At 46.5% G+C, this 17,895-nt stretch overlaps 1 protein-coding gene across 1 annotated transcript; it reads right to left on the bottom strand.

The window, feature by feature from the left end:
• Window positions 1–5,099: 5,099 nt before the first annotated feature.
• LOC6608103 (protein Optix) lies at window positions 5,100–16,016 on the bottom strand. The gene is made up of 4 exons (XM_002032815.2): window positions 15,071–16,016; window positions 13,895–14,013; window positions 12,729–12,978; window positions 5,100–6,407 (listed from the first exon to the last, which is right to left on the bottom strand). The coding sequence occupies exons 1-4, from the start codon at window positions 15,355–15,357 to the stop codon at window positions 5,600–5,602; spliced, it is 1,464 nt and encodes a 487-aa protein (XP_002032851.1). The 5' UTR covers window positions 15,358–16,016; the 3' UTR covers window positions 5,100–5,599.
• Between the last annotated feature and the right edge of the window lie 1,879 nt (window positions 16,017–17,895).

The raw sequence follows: 17,895 nt of genomic DNA, 5'->3' as shown, positions 1-17,895 counted from the left end.
ACTTTTGTCTCAGTAATTCAATACGATTTTTCAATCTCCGCACAATGAGAGCCGCATCGAGACGATTCCTATGGAAAGCTCACTTGGCCAGCAGCCCCAATTTTCAATTTTCCAGCTGCCCCTGATGAGATGATGATGGTCCCAGGGCGAATCTCTGAATGCAAGTGGAAAATTGGAATAGCAATTCAGCTTAATTAGCTCGAATGAAGGAAGCCGTTGGCCGATTAAGTTAATGCACTTCGAATTAAGTTTAACAATTGCAGAATGCATTCAGGGGTTTGAATTGATGCACAACAACAACGTTTTCCTAACACTCAAAACTTTCACAGAAAATATCATTCTATAAGAAAACTGATCTTAAGTCAGTATTTAGCTATCACCAGTTGGTCAGCAAAGAAGTTGATGATATAAAATAGCATACATCAAATTTGATGCCTTTAAAATGCCTTATCCCGCCTTATCGCTATCTTCCCAACCAAGTCATCCCTTCAGAGGAACAGCATCCAACCTGAAATTGGTCACATTTTACCGTCGACCGATGCTATCTAGGCGCAAACCGTTTACACGGAGTTCCAGTAATCGTCGGAAAATCTGCAGCCGTCCCTGGGCCATGCTCATGAATATTATGGGCAGAGCATTTAATGCATTCTCCGCTTCCCTAATCCGTTTCCAAATCTCCAAATCCATGCGGTCTGTGGGCTAGAGAAACAATAACAATGGCAGCGGAAATGTTTTCAGAATCGGAATCAGTTGGCTGAGTGCTTTTGTTAATCCGAACTCGAATACGAATCCGAGGGAATGGGAACGGTGCTCGGCCTGGGAGTGGAACTCCAGCTCCAGACCGCAGTGTAGGCGAGTCTCTTTAGCACCGCGACACGACCACAATATGGCCACGCCCATTGGGATCGGGACAGGATGAAGACATCAACGCGATAGAGACCCGGGTACTTTGTTACTGTAGCTCTGGCTGATGCCTTTTCAATGCTCTTATGAATTACGCATCGACGCCTCCTTTTGTCCGATGATGTGCACCTTTCGCAGGAACACGATTCCGATTCCGAATCCGATTCTGAATCCCCGAATCCCAGTGCGATTACGAACCTGACTCCCTCATCTGGAGGCCGGTATATAGTGGTATGTATATATATGTTCTTATGTATGTATCGATGGCTCTGTGCGGGCAAATCTCATTAGACGACAAAAGGGAAAGCGACTGAGACGGCGACTCACCTTTCATTGGAACTCCTGGGCGACAATTAGTGCGAGTGTCGAGTTATTCGGAACCGAAGGCAGTGGATTTCATTAGTGATGCTGTTAAGAGTCCTTGCTTGCCCCACAGCCACGCCCCCGGGCGGAGAGGGGCGGTGGCGCAGATCCTGGAGCTGCCTGGTGTTGCAAGTGGAATTTCCCAAACACAATGAAAAAGGAAAAGGGTTAAACGCTGAGCATGTGTGAAGTGTTTGTCTTGCTCATTTAATGCTGCAAATATTTTGACAAAGTTCACGCACAACCACCAGACCCTAACCCTTTCACACACACCAGATGCACTGAGAACTAAATCGTTACTAGAGAACTAAATCGTTACTTCTGTGTTCAATGATAAACTTTTACCTTTTATAAATATTTTTAAATTCACAAGTGTATTTTAGGCCCAAAGAGATCGTTTTTTCTCTCTGTGTTCTCTTCCTCTGACAAATTATCATAATAAAGTTTCATTTATTGATTCGCCTTGTTGACTGTTCACAATTGTTAGATGAACAGATGGGCGCGGATGGGCTTTTCTCGGTTTCCACGGCTGTTTGTTCAGGGAATTTGCATTGCTAACCCGCCAGCCATCCACTCCATATCCCTCCACCCATCCATACACCCACCCACTCGTCATCTCCACCCACTCGAAAAGCTGGCAACAATGCAACTCTTTTGGCTGAATTTTATTCAAAGCGCGTTTGTCTATTTACAGTACATTTACGCACTTAATGATGGGGTTCGTTTGTGCCACCCTCCCCCACCCTCCATCCCCCCTGATCAACCCCACTGGAAAAGTGAGCAAATGTCAGTCAAAAGATTTAAAGATGCGCACGTTAAATGTTTTATATTGTGGTAAACGCTCGCTGTCTATGTGTGTTTGCACTGCCTTTGTCGTTAAGCTCTGCAACAGTGGAGCAAGATGTCCTTAAAAATTAACTTGTAATATTAATAAATTAAATAAATAATAAATAAATAATAACAAATTTTTACGTTAGTTGAACATAGATTGGGATAAACTACGCATAAGTTTTTGTCTGAAATATGTTGATAATTAATGAGCAAGTATGCCCAAGTAACCCAATTCAAACCATTGAATTAAAAAGAGTTTCCTCCAGAGAAAAGTGAATCTAGATTTATATTTAAAATATATAACCAACTGGCTTGCTATCTATTTTCATAATTTATGCAAGCCAATGCAAACTAATAACTTTGGGAAGTGAATTTGTCCAAATATTTTGTGCACGCACCATGAGTTGGCATTCCACTGTGCGAGTTCTTTGTTCGGGGAGTTGTTGGATGGATGGCAATTGCCAGGCGAGACGACCCATGGAACACGATGAGGATGGTGCAGGGGGGGAACTGCGGACAAATTGACAAAAAATAAGGCAGTAAGAGAGGGGGGTAGGAGGAAGGAGGAAAAGAATTTGGCCAGAGGGTGCATAAACTCAATTTGAAATACGTAAACCTTTGCACCGGGGCTTTTCATTCTGCGGTTAACCTAATTGAGTCGTCTTGTAAAATATGTAAATGCAACCACAACAGTCCGAGGTTGTTTGACTGCTCCGTGGCGTTAGTAATTACGGGCAGCAACCCTCGACGGCCGAAATTTGGCGACAACGCATTAATTTGGTAAAACAACAACAGGAGCTTTGGCCAGACGCGACAGTCAATCAGTCAATCAGTCAGCCAGTCAATTAGACAATCAGTCAATGAGGAGCCACCCCCGTTGGGGCGATGCATTTGGGCTCCTGTAATTGGTAAATGGCCCTCGAATGACGCATTGGCCAAGTGTAAAATCAATTACTTGGTCGGCCCAGCTAATTGGAGCCATATGGCGTCCGTCTAGCGCCTATCGATTCCGAATTCCGAGTACGCAGGCCAGGCCAGCAGCGGTGCCAAATCCAAAACCAAATCCAAATACCAACTCCAGACGACGCCGAAAATTGGAGGGTTGCAGGAAACAGGGTCAAAAGTGTCACATCATGCATAATGATGACGGTGATGAGGCGACGCGATGCGAAGCAACTCACCTCAACTCAAGTCGACTTGCCTAAAAATAAAACATGAAATGGCCGAAATGGCTGCAGTGAAAATTAACTGACAATGCGGCGTATACTTAATGCGCCCGGTGCCCAGCTACTGATAATTGCGCCTTCAAGTGTTTCTTTCGCCGACTGTCGGACGGCCTGACAACTTGCACATGCTCACAGACGTGGTCGTGGTCGTGGTCCCTTGTCCCTCTGCCCACCTCTCCTCTGGATGCCACCTTGGGCCCCCAGTCTCACCTTGTAATTTGAGCCGAAAATATGTTGGAAAAAGGAAGCACTTATATCCAACTAGTCAGTCAGTCATCCATCCATCCACGTTTGGCCCATCAATCCGGGCAAGTGAGTCTGTGGCGCTAGCTGGCACCAGATTAGATCGCACTGAGAGGCACTGAGAGAAATATATCAGAAGTAGCTTAAAAAATATTAATATTAATCACATATGTATCTGAAAGAAGCGAACTTCGTTAGAAACCCAGAGGAATATGAATATGACTTGGTTAGTCTAGTATAAAGCCATGCATATACATATAACAAAGGATAACTCAACTTTAAGATACTAAACAAACACTTGAACATTAATAGAACTATTCTCTTAATTTGAAGCCTAATTATTTATACTTTTACATTTTTTTTTGTTTTGAACTCCAAGAGAATATTATTATCAAACTTCTTACAAACGAATTGTGTTTTTCGGATGGCCAAATTTTTCCTTGTGTTGCTGGAACGATTCTATATTCGATATATCTACATAAAGGCAGTCTGTTCCCAGGGAAGATCGGAAAGACTTTTGAGCCCATAATGACGATGATGTGGTGCATTTGTGTGAGTGACAGTGACGCGTCAGTTTTTCATCTCGCTGCATTTTCGGTGAGAGGTTGTGGATTCGGTTGTGCTGGATGTGAATGTGGATGCACCGTGTGTTTGCCCACAGCATTGGATATTTTCATAAGGCAGCTAAGTAAACCACTCAAGTAGGACATGGCAAGGCCGGACATGTCATCGCTGGCGCCATCCGCCGACGCCATCGGCTCGGTTCTGGGTTCTGCGCTCTCCGTCCTCGGATCTCGGTGCTCAGTTCCCAGTTCAGTTGGGCTGGAGTGAGTGAGAGGCTACCACTGGCACTGCCACTGCCACTGCCAGCGATCTTGGTTGTTGTTCTTTCCCCTCGGACTTGACTTGGCTTTCGCCCGACTCCGACTCTTGTGGCTGTTTACACAGAAACTGATATTTTATTTCAAAATATCAACAGACATCGGGGAACACAATGGCAACAGCGGGAGCAACATTAGCAGCAGATGAATAGTTGGGAGTATCAGCCCGTGGAAAGGAAATGTTCCCCACCCCTTGCAGTTTTTCCACTTTCCACCGACTGTTTACCCAGCAGTCTGTGTTTTTTTTCCGAAGGAATCAACCACATGACAGCCAACAAAGTTAGCTATGTAATATGCAGGACATTCTGACATTTATATCCTTGCTTATTGATTTTTCATGCAGAAGCATTTTCTGCGCATAAAAACGTTGATTCAAACGAAAATTCGTAATTTTAGTAGATTAATCAATAAACTTCCCACTTTACACTTATGAACGACAAAAAATTAATATATTTGAAATATTCATATACATTTCGCTTTTGAGTAGCTGGTAAGGATATCCTTAAAGTGGATCACCATTCATTTTGAAAATAATTAATACAGAAATTCATATAAATATAATCATACGATAATATTTAGTTTTTAAGACCTTTCCACTCAGATTTGAATCCCATCTTATATTCGAAAGAAAGAACGCATTTTTGTATAATGATTCAAATTCTTAACTGTTCATTCGGTTTTATTGCAATCTAATTGTATACGTAAGCTCTATGATTTGCATACTTAAACTCTATTTACAAATACGTACACACACACAAAATTAGAATGAAAACGTCTCGAATTCAATTTCAGTTTTTGGGGCCACTGGGACCGCCATCTGTATTATTAGCTCTAAATCTGTATCTCAGTTTCCATCCGGCTTAAATGGCTATCTTTGAAGAGTGAGTGTGCGACGCTTGCGATTTGCTGCTGCTGGATAACGGTATAGGTATAGGTATAGGTATAGGTAAAGGTATGGTAATTATGGGCCATGATATAGGAAACAGTTCCGGATCGAATATTGCTCGATATCCGCCGCTGGGATGCGCTTAACTACGGGCTAACTTAGAAGTACAATTGAAACAATCTGAATAGCTGGGCCTTAGTGCTTCGGAGCTTGTGAGGATTGGGATTTGGGACTTGGGCTTGGTGGACACCTCAGACCCGCTGATATCATGTGATCTCGGGAGCACTGTGCTTCAGCTCCGGCGACGTGGAGAAGGGCCGATGCAGCATCAGTTGGCCACTGTGATGGTAGCCGGTGGTGGTGGGCTCATGGTGTTGGTTGCCACCTCCTCCTCCGCCGGATGCCGCCGCCGCCACTGCCGTGGAGTTGAGCTTCTCCGGCGAGTTGATCCTCAGCTTCGGCGGCGGATGCGGTGGTCCATGACCACCTGGAACGCACTCCACACTGTAGGCAGCCGCGTAGGCCGGATGATGCAGTGGCGGTCCGCCGGACGCCCCGTTCAGTGCCAGCGACTGCGGCAGCTGCGGATGCGGACGCAGGACAATCGGCTGGATGGGGAACTGCTGCGACATCTCCTTCAGGTTGCTGAAGCTCTGCAGGTAACAGCCGGCGCTGAACAGACTGGTGGCCGCGTCCAGTTTGAAGGGTGGCAGGCAGCCCGGACCGGTCAGCGGTCCGCCGGGTCCTGCGCCCGCCCCGCCGCCGTAGCCCGCCGGCAATTGGGGCGGCGTGTGGGTGGGCGAGGCCAGTGGCAGGGGCAGCGAGAGGGGCAGTGGCAGCGATCCGCTCAGATCCCGCGGCTTGTCGTCATCCACGCTCAGGCTCTCCTCGCGGTCGTTGGCGCCGTTGGAGGTGCTGCCCGGACTGTGCTGCAGCTGCAGGCTGCTCGGCACCGGCGAGTGGGTGCCCAGTGAGATGTCCGAGTCGGAGCTGTCCGAGGGCGTGGGCGAGGCAGCTCCGTCCGCCCGCCGGCTGCGACAGCCCATTCCCGAGCTGTTCTGGCTATGCTGGATGCTGCAAATAGGCGGAAACGGAGGGAATGTGTTAATAATCTATATAATATATATCATAAATCAGTTTTATATCTTTATACTCTATTTAAAATATTATTTATTTAATAATTAAATCTTGTTGCCTTTACTATTACAAGCATATTAATCATTATAGGGTCAGTATTTCAACATTTTCTTGACAGACCTTTTATCTGGCCATTTAGGTCTATTTTGGATTAAATTTATAGTGTTTAAATGTTTAACTTTAGCTAAAAGCCGTAGCTGATCGAATGCTGACAGAATTTGAAAGGTTCCCTAGGCCCTTCCCTACGCCATTCTCTCCGCCCGATGAAGACATCAAGGCATCGGCATCGGGATCGTCGGCATCGTTAATTAGTTGATGCTGGACAGTTGCAGTGGCCGCGGCTAAACGCCCATTAAGGCGGCCCATTTGTCGTTGCCCTCCAGGAGCAAAGGGGGGCCTCAGAGGAGCAGGGGGCAGCACATAAATCTGACACAACTTTCACACATGCTTAAGATAAATCGTCTTTGGCCAAAACAAAAGACGCGCCATCTGAGCAGAAGATGACTTGATTAGCCGCCATGGATTTAACACCGGCAGCGGGCAGGAGATCCCAGCCTGGCCAGCAATGGGCGGAGGAGCATTCTCATATACATCATCATTTGCCATCACGCCATGACTCCTGCAATGTCATAATTATCGGTTAGGATTCGCTCAACTTGCTGCAATTTGTTCCCCTTCTGGCTGCCTTTGGCTGCCCCCGAGATCCTGCAGCGGCTCGTGTTGTGTGATTAATGGTGCTCCAACGGCATGGGCACTCTGGTTGCGGGAGCAGGGACACCACCACCATCACCATCCCCACAACTTCGACTCAGTTGGAGCTGCGAAATGTATCTGCGGCTACCTTTCTGGGCCCTTTGTCTCGGAGGGAGCAGTAAATCGTTTAGTTGCCTAATGTGCCAACTTGATGGATCACTCACAGTCCGATGAATTGCTGGCCAAGAGATCGGGACTTCCCGCTGCTGGGATACACCTCAAAGACGGCCCTTCCGATTAGAAAGGTTTTTTCGGCTCGTTTTTTGTGTTCGCAGCTATTGGATTTGGGTGCTCGTAATTGGAACTTGGAACTCGTAATCGTAACTATGGGAACTTGGACATATACATATATGTGTGTGGTGGGTCTGGGAGGTGAAACTCTAGAAGTAGCTCATGAAAACCTTTAAGGGAGGAGCTTAGAGTCTCCTAACTTTTTACTTGGATTTACCCGAACAAAATGGTCTGTCGATGAGAACGGTATTTGATTCTCTTTTCCCGAATGTTTCGGTTATATGATATGGTTAATTGAAGTTGTAAGACAGTGGATTAAGATTTTCTAGATGGGTACCAGAGATAAAATTATTAAATAGAGCAACGTGATTACTTGATATAAAATATAAAATAAAGAATTATATTTGTTTAGTCGACTCCCTTAGGTAAGGTAACTTATGCTACCTCAATCTGAATTAACTTCTCAGAAATGGTAATTGGAGTCCGTATTATAGTTTTGGATCGATGAAATGAAATCTTAAGCCAAAGCCCACGATGCTGGAATCCTTGCGAGAGCTTCTGGTAGCCAGATTTTTGGCACGGGCGACTCAAGGCCATTTTCACGCACGAATGGAGCGACTGGAGTTGCTGGGACTTGGCACGCTCGGCTTGAGCCCAGAAATCGAAAACTTGGATTCACGAATATGATATACATTTTCCACACAATTGATTAGGCAGCGAGAGGTTTACTGCGAAGGAGAAGCCCAGGGACAGGGACAAGGGCAAGGACAAGGGCAAAGGGTTCAGTGAAATCAGATACCCTGTGGCACCTAACCTAACCGAAGTGACACGTATGTAATTACCCGCCTGGACATGGCCAGTCGGAGGAGCTGGCTGTGCGGCGGAGTAACCCGAGATGCATTGAAATGCTCCTTAATCGGCTCATGTCAGAAGATGGGGATTCCGATTCGACTCGATTCAATTCGATTCGAGTCGAGTCGATCCAAGTCGAACTGAAACCCATTCAGGCTGCAAAGAATGCCAGCGGAGTAACACGATCCGCTAGGCCAACAAAAGATGCCCGGTCGAAAAGATGTGGCTTAAGGACCGAAAAGCAGCTAGCATGGAATAGATGGGGAAATCAATGAACCTGCAGGTAACACAGAGTCAATAGCGCGACAAAATCAGACGGAAAATTGTAGCGCGCAGCTCGAGTATTTTTCCAATAATTGTGTCAATTCAAATTGAATGCCGTAAATTGTGTAAATATTTGGACAGGCGCGAGCAGTTAGCAGTTGGCAATAAGAGCAGTCCGCAGTCCCAAGGGTTCCTAAATGCAATCAACATTTATTTTATATTTATTCCCCTTCTCCCGCCACGGAGATCTGTTGACAAACGGGATTTAAATTTGCTCGCATTTGAATATTCACTTCCAACCCTTGGAGCGGAGTGGCCTGTTCCGCCGCCTGTCCGCTTATTTGTCGAGCCTCTTTCACTTGTCAAGTGAACAAAGGCCACATCCGGTGATGCTGCCTGCCCAGCCATCCAGCCATCCAGCCATCCAACCAGCCAGCCATCCTATCCAATCCAACTGGCCAGCCGTCGATGAAGAGTCATCCGCCTGCCGATGATGATGACGCGAAGCTGACTTCTTATTAATTTCTTTAATACACTTTCTATGCGGCATTGAAGTGTCCGACATTGAAGTTTCGCTTCCATTCAGCTCATTCTGGCAGTTCAGATACGGTTACACAGAGAGAAATCTGTTTTGCTTTGATAAATATTTGTATCGATACCCATTTAAGCTCGAGGCTGCTGAGCATATGACTACCATGTTGCCATGTATCATAAATGGCACAAGTTTCTCTCTGTGTAACTTCTGGGTAACTCCAGCTTCTGCTCCCATTGGAGAGCTGATTGTATATTTTTCTCACAAGCCACCGAAAACGGTAGTTGGTGTTGTGCAAACAGCGTCGAGTGGTCCGAGTTCAGCTCCCTCGGATCGCATGGAGCTGGGCATGGGCACGGATGGTATGGATGGTATGGATACTTATGGAGCTCGAGAGCCCTGTCCGAGCGCTCGGACAAGTGGGCCCTCCGATTCGGATATTGACAATGGTTGGGGTTGGAGTTGGGGATGGGGATGGGAATATCAGCTTCTGCACCTTCCTTTCTTCATTAGAATTCGAGAGAGGCTGGGAATCGATGGATGAAGAAAACCTCTTCAAGTTTGGTCCCTGTACATCGTACGATATGTGCTGTCCCCAAGTGCGTGTTTGTTGATTTGATTGATAATTGACATTTACAACATATTTGCTGGGTGCTCAACTTTATTACACTTTGCCCGCGACCCGAATTTTGTTGGCTGAACGATTCGATTTCGTGTTCTGGACAAATCGCTCGCTCAACGACGCCCACTGTGCTCCTAATTTGGCCAGTGCTTCTGGGCTCGAGATGCTTGAATGGATGGATGGATGGATGGCAGGTTGCATGTGGGCGAATCTCATCTTATATCCATCTCCAGGGGCTGTCCACGAGCCACGCATTTCGCTCGCCGGGTAATTCACGCAATAAAACCATCGGCGCGAGGCGGATTCGTTGGATTGAATGGATTCACTTTATTCACTTGATTCGGCGGCTCAGTTTGGCCAAGAGTCTAGTCGTATCGCTGTCGTGCATCTTCGAGTGGCAATTGTAATTGATCAAAATCAAGTCTCGAGCCGGGGTTTCGGCTTAATGAATTTGCACAATATGTTAGAAGCTTCTCGTTTTGTTTTCTCCAATGATTTGTGAAATCTTTTGTGACTCAGCCATTAATCGAATCTTCTAAATCCATTCAACTAGCAATGACAGTATCATTAACATTAACATTCGGAATTGATGTTTTACAACTTAGGATGTGTTATTAAAGCTTTCGTACTATGTTTCTAGTAACGAAAGTATCTACGTAAATGTTTGCATGTAAGTATTATAATCGAGAAAATTGTAGAATTCTTCTCAAACAAAGTTATAACTGAATCAATATCCAGTTTTAGTAATGCCAGATTAATTACGTTCCCATCCGCTCTTCAATGGGCATTGCACGCCTCGAGGGTTCCGCTGAATCAGACAAATGGTGATGACTGGGGCATCTGTGAGGTACGGCAGGCCATTCAGATGCCTGCCCAGAATTCCTGTATAATGCGCGGCAATCTTGATTTTGAATATCTTGCAACTGCAACTGCACTGCACTCCACTTGCAATGGCCACTTGGTGGTTGGAGGCATCAGAGCATGACAAGTCAGCAGCGCCAAGTTTCCACCGTAACGACTCAAGTTGAGTCGATCAATCTCCGATGTCTTAATTACTCAATTCGGGAGCGGGAAACGCGCCGAGCCGCTGCCTTTCTCCGCGTAGCCTTTCTAATAGAGTGGATTGCATCGGAGCTGTGCATTTGATTGATTTACCATCTCTCGTCCGGAGCAGCAAACAGCCGTTTGACATCGCGACTCCTTCTGCCTTCACGATCTTGTTTCCCAGCTACAGCTGCCACTTCCATGCTCTTACTAGGGGCGCTTCTGTTCTGGCCAAGAGTTGGCTTTCTTTAACCAGAGCTACTAATACTTTATGTATCTTAATTAAGGTAGCAGATACTTTGTAAGGAGGATCAAGGGATCCAGTTCATGAATTGCTTACTATTCTTTCAAATGGACTTAGAGATCTTATATTTTAACTAACCTTCTTTAAGCAACTACTTTTTATTTTTTGATGAAAAGTATCTGAGCAAGGGTGTGCAAAGATTCGGTTAGGAAACTCATCCTGCCGCTCGCGATTCCGACTTCTCCGCCTGTCGCATTCGGTTCGCACAAGTGCAGTAGCAAAAATGTTAACAATTTTTCAGCGCACAATGCTTGAACAGTCAGCGCCTGGTGGTTGGGGTCTGGTTTGGGTCGGCTTGTCGGTTAGAATGGGTCTGGAAGCCCCATGGCTTCTGGAGGACGCCCCTGTCTGCCGCCTGGCGCTGTCGATGTCTTGTCTGGCCGTCGCATATGAACGGCTTTTAATTTCATATTTTTTATATGGCCATACTTGGTGTTTCGTATCGCCAGTGCACCTTTTTGTCTCATCTCGGGGCTTTTGCTGTGCTGCCGCTGCTTAATAACACGATGACTACACGAAACACCGAAGCCAAAAACTCGAACCTCGAATTCGAGTTGGGATCCGCGGATCTGGGGATCGGGGATCTAGGGATCGGGGATCGGCGGATCTGCGGATGGAGTTGTAATGGCCGCGTATCCGTGGCTGCTGCCGCTTTACAAGCGAAATAATCGCCATCATTTTAACTAATGACCCGCTCGCATCTGGTTTTTATTCGTATTTGTATACTACTTATTTTATTTTGTTTGGCGGCGATGCCATATGATGCTTGGCGCTTTGTGCAGATTCATTCAATTTGAGACGAGACCGCTGCCGAAGCTGCTCCTAACTTAATAAACACGGCTCTTTGGATGGGATCTTGGAGCTCTGGGGCTGCCAGGTTCCGAGGAATGCCAAATGTTGTCTCGATTTCTTTTACTTTTCCTTTTCCCTCTTTGCTCTTTTTGTGAGCAGGTAGAACTTGAAATATTTGCGCATCTGCAGGAGCAGCCAAACACTTGAGTGGACTACGATTTCGACTCCAGATCTGCGACTCCAGTCCAGTCCAGTGCAGCTCCGACTCCGAATCCGGATTTCTTGCAGTGTCATTCCACTTAACTTGCCTTCTTTCACTTCGAGCGGATCTTCTTCATTTCAACTTCGCGCGAATTGGTCGAGTTTTAACTTCTCCTGCCCATTTTCGCAAGCGGTTGCACCTTTCCAGCTGAAGCATGAGCTGCGTTTACACTGTCATCATCGTCATGAACCATCGCTATCATGATCGTCATCTCTGTTCGTTGTCTCCTTCACCATTATGACCAGGCCAAGATCCATACCCATACCCAAGCCCAAACCCATCGTCATCGTCGGCGGTCAGTTTAATGTGGCCAAAAAGCGACGACCGCAACAAACAGCAGAAATCGAGAACGCTTCACTGGGTGCCGCCATCGCTGCCGCAGATCGGCACGGATCAATGAAATGGAAACGCTCCTGTGCGACCCCCCCACGGCATCCAACTCGTCCACCTCACCCACTGCACCCACTCTCCGGAGGATGATATCCGCTTACCCGGCCCCGATCGGGTTACCAGCCCATCCAGGCCGCAGACCCCAGACCCCAGACCCGTCTAACTCCCAACTCCCAATGGCTAATTGAGGCGGTCGATGGTCGATAACTTACCGATTCTTGGCCGCAGCAGCCCGATCCCGCTGGCGTCGGTTCTTGAACCAGTTGCCCACTTGCGTGGGATTCAGGCCGGTGGCCTTGGCCAGCTCCCGCTTCTTGGTGGGATTCGGGTAGGGATCCTGTAGGTACCATTCGCGCAGTAGGCTCCGCGTGCGCTCCTTGAAGCAGTGCGTCTTCTGCTCGCCATCCCAGATCGTCGGCGGCAGGGGGAACTTCTTTCGCACCCGATACTTGTCCACGGGGCCTGCAAGTTTCAATCACAATTGGATTAGTCACAATATTGTCTAAAATTACATTAGTTATGTTTGAAGAAAAGCGAAATGTTTTTCATGCTGAAAAACCAATGCAAACATTAGCTTTCTGAAATTTTCTTTAGGGATTTTAAAACTCCTCGCACAAAAAAACAATTTTTTTGATTGCTACAATGTATTTGAAACCTATAAATTACATTTAGAGAAATAAAAATTTTATTTATAAACGGCTTATTTCTACATTAACTATTTAAATACTGATTATTCGATTGCTTTCAAGTTTTTTTCTTAAGGAATCGATTTAACGTGTGCCTAATATATATATTCAAATATAATTGTGTTGGTTAATTTGTTGCTTAGATTGTTAATATCATCGTAAAATATCAAATAAGTAAGTAATAAAAGTAAGTAATAATTTTGAAAAATATTTCTAAAACGGGTTTGAACATCTTAAAGTAAAAGCTATTAGTGTAAGTTCCTGAATATGTTATTACATATGTACATCAAGCACTGAAAAACCGGTCTATAACCAATACATTTTAGAAAACTTATTCAAAAACTTCGTATTGATGTTTAGCGATGACGTTTAAAGTATCAAATTTAAAGTAAGCTCTGTTCGAGTCATTTAATTGAGTCAATAATACAATTAGAATAGAAATAATCGGTTAATCCTTCTTATTACTAAGATCGGATTTTCTAAAACAAGTTTAGTATTTACTCGACTGTTTTTCAATGCATTTGTAATGAGTAACATATGTAATCAATATGCATAATTAAAACATTTGTCGGTGTTTAGTAAACAGATGAGGCTTTAGGACTTGTATTTCTACGCTTGTGTGTTGAAATTCCTTCATACGATTTTCAGCATTTCATCATAGCATCTAGCTTGGAAATGAATGCCTTACTCACCCAGTGATCGACCGCGCAGCTTCTCGGCCTCAATGTAATGGGCCTCCAGCCACATGGCCTGCAGTTTGCCGTAGGACGCCTTAGTAAACTTATGATTCTCTATTATTGCATAAAGTTCCCTGAAAAGAGAGCCAGATCGAGGTGGTCCAGTTAGAGTTTTGTATCCGGAGTCGAGCTTAAAGTTAATGCGCTGAATTTGCCATCCCGATTTCAACCCCATCAACCCCTGGGTCCTTTGGACTTTTGGGACACTTGGGACTTCCCGCTGCGAAAGCCATCCCCGCCTCCGAGTTTCTACACCCCTCGACGCTCGACGCTCGACGGGCGTCCATATGTATTTTGAAACAATTTCATAAGCATTTATTGCCGTCACTGGTGCTGACAGCTCGGTTGAGTACGTCAAATGGTTTTAATTGGAAGTCGTTTATTTACCAAGTCAAAGCAATCAAATCACTTGCATAGCATCGCCAGATCCGTAAGAGTATATGCACGTACGGACCATATATGTACTGTATCTGGACATTGATTGATTATACTCGAATTACACGGCCGTGTGCCCGAGCTGCAGTCAGATGAGATGCAAAACCTGATGCAACCGTTTATAGTTGTGATTGCTTGGGCCGATCGGATAATTGTCGATATCGATTGCCAGGGGACCTGTTTTGCCCACTTTGAGATACGGCAAATGGCCGACTCGTCTAGGCGAAGATCACAAGGCTAAGTCTATCTCGGAGATACCACGGGTAAGCTAATCTTTCGCCATCGTTTGCGAGGGCTCATTGCGAAATTCCCCATTCGAGCGAATTGTTTCCGGTTGTCTTAGAAGCCCCCGTGAAATGTGAGAACTTAGAATGTCGTGGCGACGGAAGCCGAAACCCCGATCCTGCCGCGGAACCTATTGTTCGGTCGGTGTTTTATTAATCAAGCCTGCTCCACTTGGCTTTGGGCAGCAGCGAGTTCTTTAATTAGTAAATTAATGCCATTGTTTATTAATTTAGCGGCTCATTGTGCCCTCATTAAGCTGTCGCTTGCAAAACTATCGGATGTCGGGGTTAATCAGGACAGGAGGCTGGGACTCTGGCTGGCTGGTTGTCTGGTTTTTTTGTTTTTTGGTTTTCTGATCTTCTGAGAGAGTGTCATTCGAGCAGGGGGCTTTTGTGTGTTGCGCATTCCTACCTGAAGTTGCCCACATGGTAGGCGACCACTGCGCGGGCACGGAGCACCGCCTCGCAGTTGAGGATCTCGTGCATGTTGGGCAGGGCCACCGGCAGGCTCCAGAGGAAGCGGGCCAACCGCTCGATGTCTCCGGAGTCCTCGAGCGTCTTGCACACGATCTCCACCTGGGCGGCGGAGAAGGCCAGCGTTGGAACGGCCAGGATGGGGCTGGGTGCTATAATCTGGTGGTGCGTGGGCGAGAAGCTCTCTGAGGGCGGCTGTTTGCCCTCCGTCGGTCCAACGGCCATTTTATTCGTTGAATCCACTGTGAACAAATTGGCATACTATTCTCCACCGGAACGAAGCAATCTTGCTGGGCACTACACTGGTTTAGTCACTAATTCAATTCCTTGGCTGTTTCTCGTTTTTTATGTTTTTTGATGTGATCACTAGCACTTGGGTTGCTCGATACGACTCGATTCAGTCCGCCACGATAGGGTTACACGGATTGGATCGGGGTTAGCACTTTGCACGCGCGATCGAGGGCATCTGGCCGTCTGGATGTGTGAGGTGGCCACCGGTTCGACTGGCGTACGAATCCAAATGATTGCCAATGAGCCAGCTCATGAATGCGATACCCGTGCCCGGTCCACGAACGGAGCGCAACTGCTGCTCCACATCGAGGCGATAAAGGGGGCCTTTGGCAATGGATATAACCGATGCGGTTCGGTGTGGTGCGATACGATCCAGCGAGCGAGAGAGCGACCAACCAAACGGCCAACCGAGCGCGCAAAAAATACGTCAAATAATGGTCTTGTAACTGAGCTGCCCACTAGGCGACGGGAACGGCACAGAAGCTATACACGCTATACACGCTATAGAGGCTATAGAAGCTATGGCAATGGAGCTCAATCGGCAGAGGCAGCAGCAGCGGCAGTAGCAGCACAACAATGACGCGCCACAGATACAGATACTCTGGCTGGCGGCTCGGCTCGGCTCTCCGGCTGCCACTGCTACTGCTTGCCAGCTGCAGACACGGATACAGATAAAGATACAGCTACAGATACAGATACAGCTGCGGACACAGATACGGGCCGAGATATGGAAACAGAAACGAGTTGGCACCAATACCAGGCCACAACCAGTTTGCCGCACACACAGATACAGATACGCGAACAGATGCGGATACGGATACTACGACGCACCACCATACCATGGGCACCACTACCACGGGGTGGGCGTGGTCCTCACTGCTCGCTGCCGTACGGACGTCTCGCTCGGGCACACGGCCATCCAATGGCGCCGCTCTCGACAGCCGTCTCCCTTCCTCCTTTATGCGGTGGTGGCATCGCCTTCATGGGTCTCGTTTAAATGAATCGTACATAAGAGTCGCACACACACACTGCTGCACAGCAACTAATACTGTTGCAGTTCCAGTTCCAGGATAACAACGGCTCGTTGAATAGGGGTTACGAACGTTGTGGCGGCAGTGGTAGGGCTGGGTGCCGCCACCGAGGGGGTGAGCTGCAGGCACGCCAGCTCAGATATTGATAAAGAAATCAAATAAAACAACCCGGCAGAACGCAGCAGTCGGGCAGCCGAACACAGCCGCACAGTGGGGCGAGATCAGCCGGATTATGTTTATTTGCCGTGGAAAATTGGAGGGTCTTTATTTACCAAAGATATTCTGTCAAGTCATCCTGGGATAGCGGATACTATACATTGATCACGAACACGTTACAAGTTGGAAGAAAGAATTGCCAGAATCAAGATCACACGGTTATATGAATGGTTTCCTATACAGTCATGGTGAAAATTATTTTCACAAAGTGCATTTGAGTGAAATGTGAAAAGTGAAAATACTTTTGACCACCTCTGTATATCAAGTTGTTTATACACAAGTATAAGTAAATGCCTTATAGATTTTTTTTAAAAAGCTTTCTTTTGTATCTGTATATTTGAATAAGTTAGTTCTTATACGCTTAATTCGCTCATTTGTTAATAACATAACTTTAAAGGAGTAGCACATACGAAAACAAGTTACAAATTAAATGAAATAACTTAGTTGAAACTTATAACCACTTTTCATTGATTTCGCGTCACGGTAAGTGAAGCATATTGTATAAGTGTAGCAAAATGTTTGACACCATGTGGTCTGGCAACCTCTGCCGCCGCTCCTTCCTCCGCCTTCCTCCGCCTTCCTCCGCCCTCCTCTTCCCATGCCATTTCCCCCTTTCTGAAGCCCCTACTCTCGCTCACTGTAAGCCATATCCTTGAGCCAGGACGAACCTCCAGCCCCTCCCCTGCCATTTATATGCACATATATATGACCAAGGAGAAAATCACGTTTTCATTTTGGCAAAGGGAACTTTTGATTATGCCCGTCGATTGAGGCAAAATATTAACGAGCAAAAGTTTTTATTGTGGCGCTGTCAGTGGTGTTGGTTGTCGGGTCTTGGTGGTGCTTCATCATGCTCCGTGTTTGACAGGATCCGGAAATAGCCAGGAGGAGGAGGGGATGGCGGATGGCGGGGAGGCGGACGGTGTTCGGCGGGGACAGGGCACACGCTAATGTATCGTTCGCGCTTTTGTCCGGAGTGTTAACAGATTAGTTGTTTACATGCCACAAGTAAATGAGTTTTCCAAAAGTGTAGCCGCGGGCTTCAAACGTACCGCCACCCCGTGAGGCAGCCCACCACCCCCCAGCCACCCACACCTATACAACCAATGTAAAACCTCATGCACACATACTTACACACACACATATATGTATGTATGCATGTACAGCGTGAAAACACAAGCGCACGAACATCGCCATTGCTGCCTCGCTCTCGCTGTCTCTTTCC

The sequence above is a fragment of the Drosophila sechellia genome, chromosome 2R (assembly GCF_004382195.2).
Source record: "Drosophila sechellia strain sech25 chromosome 2R, ASM438219v1, whole genome shotgun sequence".
Taxonomy (NCBI): domain Eukaryota; kingdom Metazoa; phylum Arthropoda; class Insecta; order Diptera; family Drosophilidae; genus Drosophila; species Drosophila sechellia.
Note: the sequence above shows the minus strand (reverse complement) of the source record. Positions and strands in the feature narration are given on the sequence as shown.

Bases quoted from the DNA above. Each gene is read 5' to 3' on its own strand.
- LOC6608103 (XM_002032815.2), bottom strand. From the start codon at position 15,357: ATGGCCGTTGGACCGACGGAGGGCAAACAGCCGCCCTCAGAGAGCTTC. The intron at 12,979-13,894 runs GTGAGTAAGGCA...TGAAACTTGCAG, and splicing joins GCTGCGCGGTCGATCACTGG to GCCCCGTGGACAAGTATCGG. The intron at 6,408-12,728 runs GTAAGTTATCGA...GCCTATTTGCAG, and splicing joins GCTGCTGCGGCCAAGAATCG to CATCCAGCATAGCCAGAACA.